The sequence below is a fragment of the Cupressus sempervirens genome, chromosome 11 (genome assembly GCF_028749045.1).
Source record: "Cupressus sempervirens isolate cs-2001-9-10 chromosome 11, ASM2874904v1, whole genome shotgun sequence".
Classification (NCBI taxonomy): Eukaryota; Viridiplantae; Streptophyta; class Pinopsida; order Cupressales; family Cupressaceae; genus Cupressus; species Cupressus sempervirens.
In genome coordinates, this window is record NC_143128.1 from 77,968,433 (window position 1) to 77,984,403 (window position 15,971).

Sequence of the window (15,971 nt, forward strand, 5' to 3'; positions counted from 1 at the left end):
AATACATATGGATTAGATTAACATAAGTGTTCTATAGATATTGCTCAACTCAGAGGTAACAAAAAAGTAAGTAGTACGTGAAACTAGTTAATATCCTTAATCTAAACATCTCATATTTAATATAGATTTTTTAAATTTTATTTGATATGTTAAACTGGCCACATAATTAAGTTTAATATAATTTGTGTAGAATATTTGTAAGTATATAAATAGTAGAGATATTTTTTCAAATAAGTTCAATCTTAATTCAAGGACTAGTACCTCTATGATCATTATTATTGATAAAAAAGACATAGTTTTTGTTGGCATATAGCCATCAAAGCTTAGGGTATCACTCTAAAAACACTCAATCTAAAAACATTCAATTAGAAGACCCTCATCTTAATCTAGTATAAGTGGAGGGGAAGGCGAGGGATAGCCTTAGCCACAAGGGGCTCATTCTTTTGTAGTGCCAGTCCAAAAGCCTCCTCCATGTTTAGGATCTCCTTTCCTGATGGCATTTCCCAATCAAAGGCATGTATTAATGACCCTAAAGTATACTCCACCATAGTTATCCCCATTCTAGTACCAGCGCATATGCGCCTCCCTGCACCAAAAGGTATGAGCTGGAAGTCATTGCCACGTGGATCAATCTTAGAACCTATGAACCTATCTGGATTGAATTCAAGGGGTTTGTCCCATATTTCAGGGTCTCTTCCAATGCCCCAAATGTTGATCATGAGACGAGTGTCCTTAGGTATGTAGTAGCCACCCACTTGACAAGGTTCTGTAGAGACACGTGGTAAGCTAAGTGGGGTAGAAGGGTGCTTGCGGAAACCTTCCTTGCAAATAGCCACTAAGTAGGGGAGATTTGGAATATCTGATTCTTTGAGATGCCTATCGCGACCAACCACTTTATCCATTTCTGCATGTGCGCGATGAAGAAGCTTAGGATTTGAAATGAGTTCTGCCAAAGTCCATTCAATCAAACTACTTGAAGTATCAGTCCCTGCAGTAAATAAGTTCTACAAAATACACAAAACAAAGAATATATTAGTTAAATTGTCCTTGGCTCAAAAATTAGGAAAAACTCATACAATCTCTTATACTTCAACATTGAAATTCTAAAGCAAAATAGAACTTCATAAATAGAATACAAAATAGTTTTTATCACATCAATATAATAATATTAAAAATATACATAATATGCAAGAACCTACACTACAACAATAATTTGTGAGCCTCTTGAACTTGAGTCTACTGTAGCTCAACACATAATTATAGTTAATTTTAATTAATCAAAATTTTGACCCTTTACTTATTGAAATTAAATAAAACAATCAGTAATTTATAGTAAAACATTAAATATATAAGTTATCCAGAAAAAATAAATAATAAATATGTCACCAAAAGAAGACTCTTGATGTGAACATCAGATAATTCTCCTCCCTCGCCATCACAATTGTCACGTTGAGACATGATAACGTCCAAGAAGTCTGGATTCTTTCTATTCTTAGTTGTGGCTTGGTGTTCAGCAATCATCCTAGTTAGCATCTCATCAAACCTCTTGTGTAACTTTTTCATTCCTCTTTGTATTCCTTGCAAGTCCATCCATGCAATAGAGGGTATAAAATCACCAATGTTGAAATACCCAGCAGTTGTCATGAGCTCAACTACCATGTCCTTGAATTCATTGGCTTCATCTCCTTCTCTTTCAAAGACTCTCTTGCTTAGAATAACCTGACCAAAAATGTTAGCTGCATAGAGATTAAGCAGTTCTGGTATGTTCACTGTAAAGCTTTTGTTTGAACGATCTAAGATGGATCTACGCATGTGACCCATTTCAGATGATCTCACTGGCTGCCAATCCTCTAGTGCCTTACCACCTAGCATATGGAGATTGCAAACCTGAACACAAATTTGGAAAAAAAAAAAAAAGATTAAAAAACATATGACAAATTTAATAATGAATAATGAAAGCATTCTAATCTTTGAAAATATCAATAATTAAAAAGCATATTACAAATACTCATAATATATATAGCTATAAAGCTTATGAAAAGTACTTTCTACTTAATATTCCTAACATGTGGGAACTGGGTCACTCCAAAATTGTCCAACTGGATTGATGCATATTGTACACACTCATAGGCCTATGGAATATGAAGTATATGGTATAATAATCATATAGGCCCCCCACCTTAGACTATGAAAAGCTTCGTACAACATTACAATTTAAGTCCAACCCTAGAAATTACTTCCTATAAACTATTATATTAAAGAATTAAAAAATCTAATAAGACTGAACTCAAACAACGGACAGTGGTAAGTTTCTAAGAATGTTTCCCACCAAAGAGTCATAAGTTTTTTAACAGATAGTGTAGATTAATATTGGATTGTTTATATTTCTCATCACCTTCAATGATATAATCATCTTCTTTTTATGATGAATAACTGAGTATGATTAAAAAAAGTCCAATGATTCATTAGAGAACATAATAGTTCATCTGATTGTTTGGATCAGGTTCAATAATCTGTAGTGGAAAATTCTTACAACATTGTAATAGATTCCAACCCTAGAAAACAGTTCCTATAAACTATTATATTAAAGGATTAAAAGATCTAATAAGGCTGGGCTCAAACAATGAACAGTGATAAGTTTCTAGGAGTGTTTGACGCCAAACAGTCATAAGTATTTAAACAGATAATGAAGATTACCATTCGATTGTTTATATTTCTCATCACCTCCAGTGATCTATAATCTTCTTTTTATGAAAGACAAAATTTTCACATTTTGTAATATTTTTTGAAATCATACTCCACAACCTAATAATAGTAATAACAGAACATAGAAGGTCAGCAGATTTTTATAATACATGAGCTATTATATGGTTACCTTTAGATTTGATTGTGTGAATAGTTTTTCTATTAACTTTTTTATCATACTCCATGATATATAATCAGATAATTTTTTCTCTCTTGTTCTTCAAGATAATGTAATGAAAAAAGTTGATTTAAAAATCATTCACATGATCAAATTCAAAAACAACAGTAGATAATAACGAAAAAAAAACACAACAGTAGATAATAACAAGAGAGTTAATGACATTCAGTGGAAACATAAAATAGATTCATGATTTCAGCAGAAACCAAAAAAAAAGCTCATTTCACAAATGAAATAAGATTTAAGATGATTATATTTTCTGCTGAACTTTTGGCATGAACAACAAACCAAAAAAAGTCAGCTTTAACAGATAACTCTGCTGAACTTTTGCCATCTACAACAAACCAAAAAATGTCAGCTTTGCAAGAAAAGTGTGCTGAACTTTTCTGAAATCATCAATCAACACAGTTAATAAAGCTAACAATCAACATAGTTGATAAAACTAATATGCTATAAATTATTAAGGAAAGAACTTCTGGATTTGACGGGTAAAGTTTTCTGTAAAGCTTTTTAAGTATCAATATTTCAAATCACATTCTGTGCTCTATTATCAAGATGAAATCAAGTATAAGAGAGCATAAAGAAAAATGATAGACCCCAGAGTGCGATTAAAAACATTGATATTAAAAAACAGTTCATAATCAAATCCAGAAGTCCTTTCCAATAACTATCGTGAAAATGGAAATCTGTTCTGATTGATGATATAAGTTATGGATGAGTAAGGAGAGAAAAACCATAAGGCTGATACACAAACCTTCCTGAGCATCTTCCACCTCCCACCATAAGGAGCCCACACCATATCCTGAGAATTGTAGGCCAGATAAGTTGCTCCTGCATTGCCAGGCCTATTGGAGAAGTTGATATCCAGAGTCTTCAAGAAGGCCTTTGCAGCAGCAGGGGTGTTAGCCACCACCATCTTATTGGTGCCCAATTTCAAGTAGAGAATTGGGCCATACTTCTTTGAGAGGTTTGTCAAAGTGACATGAGGCATTGAGCCCAACAATGGAAGGCATCCCAAGAGAGGCCATCCAGAGGGTCCAGGAGGAAGATTTCTCATCTTCTTCCTCATTACAACATATCTGAACCCAATGAACAAACACAGCCATGAAAGTACCCACACCAGAGCTTCTCTCATAATTTCCATCACTGATCTTTTTTTTTTGTGGCTGGCTTGTCTTGGAACACCAACGGTGGTGATATATTTATAGGTGGAACTTTTGTCTGCCAGCTCAGGAACTGGTTAGACTGCTTCTGGGGGTTGGTGTAAACATGTGACTAACCAATGGGTCCTCTTTATAAATGCCTTTGACTGACAGGTGTTTGAATCTGAATGAATTCTGTACGTGATATCAGCAATAGTACCCTGAACCCATTATATACTATAGACACTTTTGCCTTCAGTGATGTCAGGCAGCTTAGGTAATGTTTTAATGGAGGAGAAGTGTAATTTGTTTATGTGGACGGTGGAGGTATGGAGTAGGGAAAACATGTACGATCAGATGGGAAGTGGCTAAATTCAGTTTTGCATTTTAAGATACATGATGTTATATTCATGGGAAAACATCTAGTAACCGTTGACGGTAACTTGGTATATCTGAATTTTAAACTATAAGTTGGATTTTGTATAAGTAGAACGAAGAAAATGTCTATATATATATATAAATTTTATCAGATTTCCTCAATTCATTTAAGATATGAATATTTGTTTTTCGATTTGATTGTGTTTTTTTTTAAAGATTCAAGATCTATCATTTGGTACTTTTACATTCTTCTCTCTCATCCAGAAACAATTGTATATATAGATGTCAAAAGGTTTGTGACGGAAAACCCTTGAACATCACACACTAAGGAAGAAATTAAGCTTGCAAAAATAAGTCAATTTCTACTATTTCACTCTTAGCATAGGAATCAAGCTGTACTGTGTGATGTTTAAGCCATTAAGACAACGATAATTGTGATAGTTTGGTCATAAATATCTTCTAATTACCATTCTTAAAAGAGCCCAAAAAATGAAAATGCATGTACTAATAGCTGATCACGTGTACTAATAACAGATCATTTTTTACTTTTTAGAGTTGGTGATTCCAATTAGTCATCACTATTAGAATACTTCATAAAGATTTCTAGTACATTAAAGTAAGCAGATTTCCACAATACATGATATATGCAAAATGTTTATCTAAATGTAATTGTAAAGAATACCAGAATCTGTACAAGACATATTTTTCTATCTACAAAAATACCAACTAGAAATACCAGTTAAAAGCCCCTTCTTAATTGACGGACTTTGCTCTGCTCTCTTTCCATCCTGTGAAGCAGCGAATCATCTCGATGGTCTTTCTCCACCTTTAGATCTCGTCTTATCTGATGGCCCCCATTATTTTTAGACAACATAAAAATGTGGGATTGTGTACTTGTTTGAAAAGCATTCCAAGAGCTTCGAAATCTTTTTAATTATTACAGAAGGTAGCTGTACTGCTGCTTATAAGAAGGGTAAGTTACGGTAGCCACTACTTTATGGCACTACTTTATTGTAAGGTACCATTGTTTCTTCTTCTGCCGCATGTCTGCTTTCACTTCAATATTGGAATTTACTATGGAATTAAGTTAACATGGGCATCAATAATATTATTTGTTTTTTTTTTTTATTGAATAAAGCAGAAAGAATAAAATACGAAAGAGTCAATCAACAGCATGATCAGCAACTAACCGGCTTTAAAAAGCATCAATAAAACTATTTGTTTGTGGTGGTTGTAATAAGAGAACCTTTTTCTTTGGAATGCTAATGCAGTTATGGTATTGTAGTCTTAGAGGCGTCCTTTATGCTCCATACATAATGTATCAAAAATTAAAATATTTTTAGTGATTTTCTTCAAATATTTTGTTGTTTTTTATTACAAAAATACAAATTATGAAGAATAAAAGATGAAAATTTCAACAAAATCTTTCAAATTTTTTGTTGTTTTCTATTACAAACATATAGATTATGAAGAATAAATGCTGAAAATTTCAACAAAATTTGAAAAAGTCACACTAATATTGCCTATTAGTATGGTCAATATTGGAAAAAAATAGTAATTAGGCCAAAATCATCTAGGAGGCCAATGTCTTTCATTAGTACATGAATGTATTCTAATAGTTGTGATAGGCGTGTTCATTTAACATCTATAATTATTTATTAAATACCTACATTTGTTGTTTTAATGTTCATTTTTTCCTACAATATTGCACTAATAGTTGTTACTTCTATTTTAACTAGTCATAATTGACAAAGATGTATCCTAGCAAAAAACAACTAATGATGTGATACTACAAAAAGAGGAGTGATTTGAAATTTGCACATAGGGTGCTCAACAAGTGGGTTCTCTCCCTTAGTGGGCCAATTATGTCCATTAGTACTTCTATTACTTGGGAAATTTGAGTCAGAATTTGGGTCATTTTCTTACTATAAGACACAATAGTTAGGATATTTGTGCATAAATTTCTTTGGTTGTCAAAATAAAGCATCGATGTTTTGGATCACACTCTATGATCCATCATGATGAGAGGATGTAAGAATACAAATTATTATAGAGACCAAGCCACAATCAAGAGCCATATAAGGAGGGAGAAGGGAGGCCCAAAGAATGGAAAAATCAAAAAATAATAAAAACCTATCTCATTTAACAAAAAGGGTGAATGTAAAAAAAAAAAAAAAGTAATAAATACTCAAAATCTAAATGACCAATGCACCAATCACAAAAATAAAAGAAGACAATAAAATAATAAAAAATAGTAAAAAGAACTCAAAGATATTGAAAGTACACACACACACATACATACAGTGTGTGTCCATATATATATGTATGTATGTATGTATGTATGTATGTTGGTTTATTAATTAATTTGTCTATCTATATATTGACCAATAGTTATAGATATAAGTATGTATAGTTACTAGTTCTCAGGTATAGTAATATATTGAGAAGTAATAGACAACCACCTATATCTATAACTAATGGTATATATATATCTATAACTAATGGTATACATATAGATAAGGAACACAAAAAAAGAGAAAATAGAAGAGAAAATGTATACCAACTAAAAATAATGGAAGGCGAAAAGAGACTCAAGGTGAAGGAAATGAAAGAAAAAAAATGAAACCTTGAGGATCAAGAGGAGGTGAAAAAGGGGCAATAAGGATGTATGGACCCGAGGAATTTTTGTGATCTCACAAGGCATGCCCCATTTTGTGTCACAAAATGGGGACCACCTAGCTTCCAAATCCTCAATGAGGTACCTAGTTAGGCACCTTAGTCATCTAGAACCCCCCCTCTATGTCTAAGCCAAACCCTAGTTTCTGATCGGGTAGTGTCAGTCAATTGAACAGAGCAAAAAATCAAGTTTCAGGTCTCAAAGTGAATAAAGTGCGCACTTGCACACATGTGCATGTGCATTAAGTGTGCAAATGTGCACATATGCACACCCTCAAAGGTGTGCACTAAGGAGGCGAGGGCCTATATAACCCCCAATGCTTGCCCCTCTTCTCTTCATTTGGTCTTCGCTCTTCTACTATTTGTGCACCTTCACATATCTCCAAGATCCACACCTTCGCTTGTCTAGTTGTCAACCCTCCAACCTTTCTAAGGTTGAAACACACTCTTGGAGGTGTGCAGTGCACACTTGAAACACACACCCCTTCTTTCTAAAGGTAATAAAAAAAACTAATTCCAATTACAAATGTGCACAGTTTTGCACCTTGCGCACATGCACAAGTGCAAAATTGCACACAATGAAATAATAGACAATTTTAAAGTGAACTAGCACACCTTGCACACATGTGCTAGGTGTGGTAGTGTACAGAACATACTCTTAAGGGTTTTAGGTCAAAATTGACTTGTTTTTGCTCAGTTTTTCATCAGTCTAGCCATAGGCCTTCTAACATCAAAATACTAATGTTCTCCCCTTTTGTGCAAATACAATGACATCATCATCATCTTTCATGGCAGCAAAGATAACACCCAAGCCAGTGGCTTTCAAGCACTAGGTATCCCGAAGAAATCCCAAATCTAGGATAAACACATAGATATTCAAGATACAAAACTAAGACACATTGACTAGAATGTTTTTCTCATCCTCTGCAACAAACTAAAAGAAAGATCAATGATGATATCAACCCTGATCTAGAGTGGATTAGTGAATTTCACTTCACAACCTACATCAATTCAATCCCCTGAGTTGATCATGACACTAACCCAACATTATGTGTCAGAGGAGAAGGTCATGAAGAGCATGACCAGAGAGATGGTCCTCAATCTTAGGCCATGGAACATTGAGAAGGTTTTCCACCTTCCGCGAGTAGACCAATACCTCCAAATATCCTATGAAGGTGCAAATAGGTGGTATAGAGAAAATGAAGCAAAGGGCAAGGAGTCAATACAATCTAATAGGACACCTTTGGGCCAAATAACAAGAAAGGTCAATATGAAACGAGGATACATGATTGATGATATTGGGTACTTAATTGTTGTCCTCAATAGAGCCATGGGCCTTCTTGTGGAAATCCATTTAGAGACATGGATGTTACACTTTATTGACACCATCAGAACAACTAAGAGGCTACAACAAGGATAGCTAAAGTTGGTGCCTACTACATCCAATTCAAAACCTTTACTTATCTCTAGGTAGTCGATACTCTTTTGTGCCCCAAGAAGCTTCCAAGATACCCATAAGATATGCTCATACAACTTGAGATAGCTCATCAAATCACTTCTACACATGATAGAGTGAGAAAATAACATAAGAAAATATGGGTTCGGTTGATCGCCATGGGAGTATTTGAAAAGAAAAAGCAAGATATTGGTACTTTTGACTCATAACAGGATCAGATTCCCTTGGAAGATTACCAAGCTTCATGGCCATATTTTGATAATAATGAGATGGTGCAACATCTGGTAGGGAAGAAATGTGTACATGAGGAAACACTAAAGGAGCATTGGATGAATGCAGTAGATGACTATGATATTCGTATTAGGGGCTATTGTAGAATGAGTCTAAACTTGGGAAAAAAAGGTGCTAAACATGGAGATACCCTTAAAGGCTTGGGACAAGGATGTCCCTGAGATAATGGATCCCTTATACAACAAGGATAAGATCTATGATTGATCCATCATGAACGTAGAAATAGGGTATGAGGAGAATGATGACATGGATCATCGGGGTCAACATGTAGTCAAACTTACAAGGGAATGGATCAAGAAACCATTTTAGATGGACACATTTCCCCAATCCATACCTCTTCAAGCTACAACTAAAGCAAAGAAGAGAAAGGGAGCAAAAGACATCATACTGACCTACCCTACCAAATCATCAGTGAAGCCAAAAATGATACACTAGCACGAGCGGGAGGTCGAGTATTTTGATACTAGAAAAAGAAAGGGTATGAAGAAAGCACATGGCTAGGGCCCAAGTAGAACCAACTGACTAGGAACCAAAAGCCCAACAAATGTCCAGACAAGCTCCACAAGAGCAATAATAGGTACAACCAGAAGAATAAGAATCAATCCTGCCACCTCGAGCCTCAAAGGAATAAGCCTCTCCGTTGGTGCAGGATAGGTCCTCTAGATATAGAGGCTAGGCCCTTAGCAAAACATAACACAAAAATCTTCTTTGAAGACCTTCCTCGACATGAGAATACTCCAGAGAGGAGTGATAAGGGAAAGGAGCCTGCTTCAGAACCAACTTCTTCAGCACAATGCATGTTGCCAATGTGGACAACACCATCATGGTTAAAGAAGGAGGTCATGTTTAGACAAAAGAGGCAGATGGAATTAACAGAAGAGGAGGGAATAATTTTTTTATAAAAGTGATAAAGATGCCAGATCCACCTACGGGTGATGCTAAAACACTTGCCTTCATAATGAAGAATCAAGATAGATATCTTCTAGCACATGTTGTCATTCTGCCTTTGCATGTTGACACCAAAGTATTGACTCTAAAAGACTATCAGATGAAGGAGATCATATTGGGAAATCTCATTTTGGATCATGGAAAAGGTCTTGATCACTACTAGCCTCAACCAAGTGTTTTCACACTTGGATCGAGATGAGTCAGAGCTAATAATGTTGCACAAGTAGAATGAGCTATTAAGAGGATACCTCAATGAGGTGGTGGGGCCAATAGATTTTTCTAATCCTAAGATTTCTCTTGGAGTTGCATTAGAAAAGAAACAAGTAGGGCCATAGATGGATTCATTTTTGGATGCTTATCAGCAATGGCATCCTAGTTTTGAGGAAAAGGGAGTGCAAATAATATAGACAAATTTGAACCTGTTGCACAACATCCAGACTAATGCCAAAAAATTAGTTTCCATTATTTAAACTAAGATTTTGGGCTAATGGATGAAGTGTGTACTTGGGCTAATGATCTACAAGCACTCAGATCTATGAAAGGGCCAACATACCAGATGTTGATGGAGATATACTCAATAGAGAAGCTAGAAAAATTAGATGATTGGATAGAAAATGTATCATTGGGGAATAAGATTATGAAGGGATTACATGAAGGTATTCAATAGATTAAGAATAAAGATTAAGAGCAATTTTTGGAAGTAGATAAGTACTATAATGCTACTAGCCTTGAGGTTTTTGAAGATAAGTCAAAGACCAAGCTTTCCTTAGTGCAAAGTTTGATTCAAAAATGCTTTGATAAAAGATGATATAAGACAAGCCTTTGGAATTGAAGAAGCATTGTTGGAACTAGGCACCAAACTTGAGGATTTTGTTGATACGAGAATAGAAGTAAGAAACTATTAGGAAGTAGTTAAGAATAAGCATGATTCATTGGATTTACCAGAGGTGAATGAAGTGGTAGAGATAATAGAGAAGTTTAAAAGAAAACATCCTAACATCATTGTGGTATAAAGGGGAAGAAAACCCAAATGCTGGAAATTCAGTTTTGACACTTACAAGAATTTTTGGAGTTTTGGGTCCTATAACCAAGGTGCACAAGTGCACTTTCCTCAACAACATGTTGACAATCTTGAAGAAGAAGCAATGCACCAACAGTTAACTACCTATTGTTATTTTAGAGCATTACATGCATTGGAAACACATTTTGATGGTGGTTCAAATCCTAGGGACACCTAGAGAAGGCCAAGCTTCTATTTTTAATGCTCCCAGTGACTCCTAGATCATCTCATGGCTTCTATCTTCTTAATTCCTTCTTATTTTTATTGTTTTAAGTCATGTAAAGGATCATGCACCCATTAATTAATACAAACAAGAGCAGAGACCTACTTGACACCATTTAGAGAGTAAGTTTGTATGTAGATAGCTTGATTTTATTAGGTATTTAGCATGAGTTTGCATTAGAAGAGCTCTCACTTCTAACACAAAGGGAGTAGATGATTTATTTTAAATACATGGATGTAATATGTACTTCAGGCCATTATTTTGATGCAATAATATATGCTATTGGTTCTCTCATTCTGGGTGTAGTTATTCTTATTGTAGTGTGTTATTTATGTGAATGCATGTTCATGAATAATAATGGATCCAATGGTTTTATTGTGTTGTTATGATTGTACGATTCTTTTAATTCTAGTGTCTACCTTGTGTTAATGAATTCCACTGTTGTGACAAATGGGACAAAGGACCATCTGTGTTCTTGCATAGCGTTTTGTCTCATGTGGGCACACTTTTTGTGGCCTCAATATTTGATGAAATGTGAAACATCTTTCTATTATTATTATAATTCCCATCAATGATTACATTAGTGGAGTTGGGGAAGCATCGCTCCTAATTTCATTGGTTTCCTACCAGATCCTTTTGATAATTTAATTCACAAATGTGTTGTTACTTCAACTTATGTTCGTTAGGAATTTCTCTTTCAATAATTTGCTTAAAATATTTTGTTACTCTATCTTTGTTATTTTCTTTTCAAAAACTTGGTTAAAATAGAAATTTATATAGTTGCAATGATAAAATTGAATTCACCATAAAAGAGCAAAATAGAAAAGTATATCTCTTTGTGGTTACTTTTTAGCAACAAGTATGTAGATTGGGAAGTACTCGCAAAGGCCTTCTTGTTAACATACACATTTATCTTCAATTGAGTTACACAACAGGTTGAAAATAGCCATCCAAAACCTTGGAGTTGGTCCTTGATAAACTTTTCAAGGGAGAGAATTGAAAGGATTTCTATCGTTAAGTATCGAGCAAAACAATAGCTAAAACCCAAAAAGACAAGCCCACTTGGGAGTCAAACCCAAGGAGGGGGGGCATTACCAAAATGAGAAAGTCAACAAGAGGAAGCAAAGAGACCAGAGAGGAAATGGAAACAAGCCCTATGAGAAGCAAAAAAGAAGGTGGCACCAAGGAGTGCCTTAGACCTAGGGGGACAACAAGAGGAAGCAAAGAGACCAGAGAGCAAATGGAAACAAGCCCTATGAGAAGCCAAAAAGAAGGTGGCACCAAGGAGTGCCTTAGACCTAGGGGGACAACAAAGGTAAGATGGGGGAGGGGTGGGGGGAGCATCAGGGATGCTGGAGGGTAGTAAGCAAACTTAATAGAGGTTGTCAAGACAAGTTAATTTTAACAAACTGAGAGAATCAACAAGAGGAAGTAAAGAGACCAAAGAGGAAATGGAAACAAGCCTTATGAGAAGCAAAAAAGAAGGTGGCACCAAGGAGTGCCTTAGACCTAAGGGGACAACAAGAGGAAGCAAAGAGACCAGAGAGGAAATGGAAACAAGCCCTATGAGAAACAAAAATGAAGGTGGCACCAAGGAGTGCCTTAGACCTAGGGGACAACAAAGGTAAGATGGGGGAGGGGTGGGGGGGAGCATCAGGGATGATGGAGGGTAGTAAGAGAACTTAACAGAGGTTGCCAAGACAAGTTAATTTTAACAAACTGAGAGAGTCAACAAGAGGAAGTAAAGAGATCAAAGAGGAAATGGAAACAAGCCTTATGAGAAGCAAAAAAGAAGGCGGCACCAAGGAGTGCCTTAGACCTAGGGGGGCAACAAAGGTAAGACAGGGGAGGGGTGGGGGGGGCGCATCAGGGATGATGGAGGGTAGTAAGAAAACTTAATAGAGGTTGCCAAGACAAGTTAATTTTAACAAACATTTTATGTAGTTTTTATTAAATTATTTTTAAAAACATACTTTGTTTATAATAAATATTATGATTTTGACATGTGTAAATAGTTATCAAATTCAATCTAAAAAGATAATGTTAACGTTAACTTACCATCCTACTCCATCGTTTCTGCCATTGTAGAATGCCTATCAACAATAATTATTTTACTTTGCAATTTTATAATAATTATTTCATTTTTATTTACTTATTATTTTATTCTAAATTGATAATTATTTTAGAACATTAGATTGTATTTTTTTGATTAATTATTTATAGAAACAATGTAGTTTTGGGTTTCTTTGGAGACAAAATGATATAGCACATTGTATTGTAAGAGAAGCTATGCTCTAAGAAAGATGATGTGATGAATGTAATGTGCCAAAACAGTGTTAGTACAAATGAAATTGGGTTGATACCTTGTATCATGTTTTTTTAGAACAACAGTAGCAGAAGTGGTTGGCCTTGAATTTGATGGCCATACTAGTTGTGTTTGCACTTTTAAATATTATATGGCAGGGTGATAGTCAATATGATAATTAAATTTATTACTTGATTGTAAATAGTTGTTATAGGCAATTTAGTGTTTTATTTAATAATACACACATATAAAATTGAATTTACTTTATATTTATTATTTTTTAATTATTAAATATTTAAAATTAAAATGATTTGTCAATGAAAGCCATTAAAATAATCTATCAATCATAAAAAAAACTCATATTAAGGGTGACTGCCAAATTTCATATTGGTTGGTACACACTGGATTCAATCCTACAAGATTAAAGAAGATTGCGAATTACAATTGTTGAAAAAGTTGAATTATTGAAGAACTAATTCATGTTGAAAAAAGAAGAAGAAAATGATTTTTTTTAAAACGAGTGATAATTTGGCCAAATGTTGACAATAACCCCCAAACCTATATAAAAATTATTATTGTTCTAACTAGATGTACATGATTGCCACCTAATCTATAAAAAAGTGTAACATAGTGTCGTTAATAGATTCTGAAGTTGTCATACACTGAATATATCCCTATCCAAATCAACTAAAATATGACCTTATTCATTCATCTGGATGTTGTGAATACCAAATACATGTGGAAGATTGTTGTGTAACACATTTGATTAGCTAGAATTTCATTTAGTCAAATCTCCTAAGCCTACATTTAGTTGTACATATCTTTCAATCATTCTTTCTCCATTTGTTTTTGTAATACCAAGGTTTTCGTTATACAATTCGGAACGAGTTCTCTCATCATCTACATTTCGTACTTATTTGTTTTTTCTTCTTCAGTCGTCGACAACTTTGAGTCTTTTTCCATTTAATTATGATTTGTTTAATGAAACAAAAATGTTTCAATCAATCATAAAAGTTTAGTCAATCAAAAAGGTTATAAGCTTCACGAAAGATGGAAAAAGGACGTCTTTCATTTTCAAAGATATAAATATTAGTTTTCACTTAAAATATTGGTAGATGAGATTTAGAAAAATTTCGTTGGAAGCTTTATAGTGTAATTTTTTTTATCAAAAGGTTATTTAGTTTCTATATTTTCTATTAAAATATATAAAATAAATAGGTGTTAGTCATCAAATATTTAAATATCTTTGATTAAGGCGATTAATATAAAGTCAATTATTTTTTTAAATAAGATTACATTTTTTATATTTCATATATGTCGTATGATAAGGAGTTATTTTCATTACGATATCATGTTCTTTGTATTGAGTTTTGTAGGGTAAATTGTTTTTTTTGAAAACCTTCTCGATAGAGTGATTGATATAGAAATGGAGATGGCTATTTGTTTCAAACTACTAAAATGTCTCACACAAATGACATTTCTAGGTGAAGTCATGAATGGAAGATGGAGTAGGATTGTAAATGGCATTGATGATGTGACATTGTGGGTAGTGAAAATAATTTCAGGGGAGGAATTCAATGGAATTGATCATCCCTTTAGGTTAACAATGATATATTGGTCATCTTTATATCCATCTTACTAGTTATGGGGATATCCAAGCCAAATTCAATGTAATTATGCAAAGAAGTTTTTAAGAAGAGTTTCTTATGAGACATGGAGAGAGTAATTGCAAATGTAGACCACAATTTGATGATTCTATATCTTGTGGATTTCGATAAGGGTGATGACTATAGTTGTGGTCCCTAAAGGAATAAAGTTTAAAAAGACTACAATGAGGGATAAGATGGCCTTTGAGGAACAAAACCATATATAAAAGGAAACACTAACTTTCTTTAAAAAATCTAGTCAAGAATAAAGTTGGCCTTATAAACTGATTGCTAGAAAAATTGTTCGATAAAAGAAGGGAATGTTTTGTTTGAAGAGGAATTAATTCAAGAAGATAAAAACCAAGATGGACCAGAGTTGAAGGAGTGTCTCAAATGATACATGAGATATCTTTGGTTCTCCTTCCCAATGTGAGCATTGTCTTTTGGTGATAACAATCTATTTTAAGAAAACAAAATGAGAAATAGATGTGGTTCCCAACAAGTCTCAAGCTCCTTTAATGAACCAAAATGATGAAGTAAAGCCTTCTTCAAGGCATTAGAACTTTGAATGCTCTATCTAGAAAACACAAATTTTGGTTATTTTGTTTTCCCCCTATTTTAGGAAATAAATGTGGCAAGAATCTGTGGACAACTTTATTGAAGTTTAGTTCATTTTGATTTAGAAAATACCCACAGGATACATTTTCTAAACTTCTAGAATAGTGATCCCCTTATGTTCTCGGAATAGGCTATGGTGAGAATTCTACAAAAAAAAAATAGTTTTTAGTTTTCTCATAAGGAAATATTTTATGATGTTATGGGCTATTTAAAGGTTATCTTTTAAATTTTGGTATGGATATTAAATATGGTAGAGATCTTATATAGTTTTTCTATAAATTTATTTAGAAAATTTAGTAATGTAA

General features: G+C 33.9%; 1 protein-coding gene across 1 annotated transcript; it reads right to left on the reverse strand.

The window, feature by feature from the left end:
* Window positions 1-242: 242 nt before the first annotated feature.
* On the reverse strand, window positions 243-4,096 carry LOC149528321 (flavonoid 3',5'-hydroxylase 1-like). Its single transcript, XM_089811574.1, has 3 exons — window positions 3,678-4,096; window positions 1,387-1,887; window positions 243-1,004 (listed from the first exon to the last, which is right to left on the reverse strand). The coding sequence occupies exons 1-3, from the start codon at window positions 4,065-4,067 to the stop codon at window positions 387-389; spliced, it is 1,509 nt and encodes a 502-aa protein (XP_089667700.1). The 5' UTR covers window positions 4,068-4,096; the 3' UTR covers window positions 243-386.
* Between the last annotated feature and the right edge of the window lie 11,875 nt (window positions 4,097-15,971).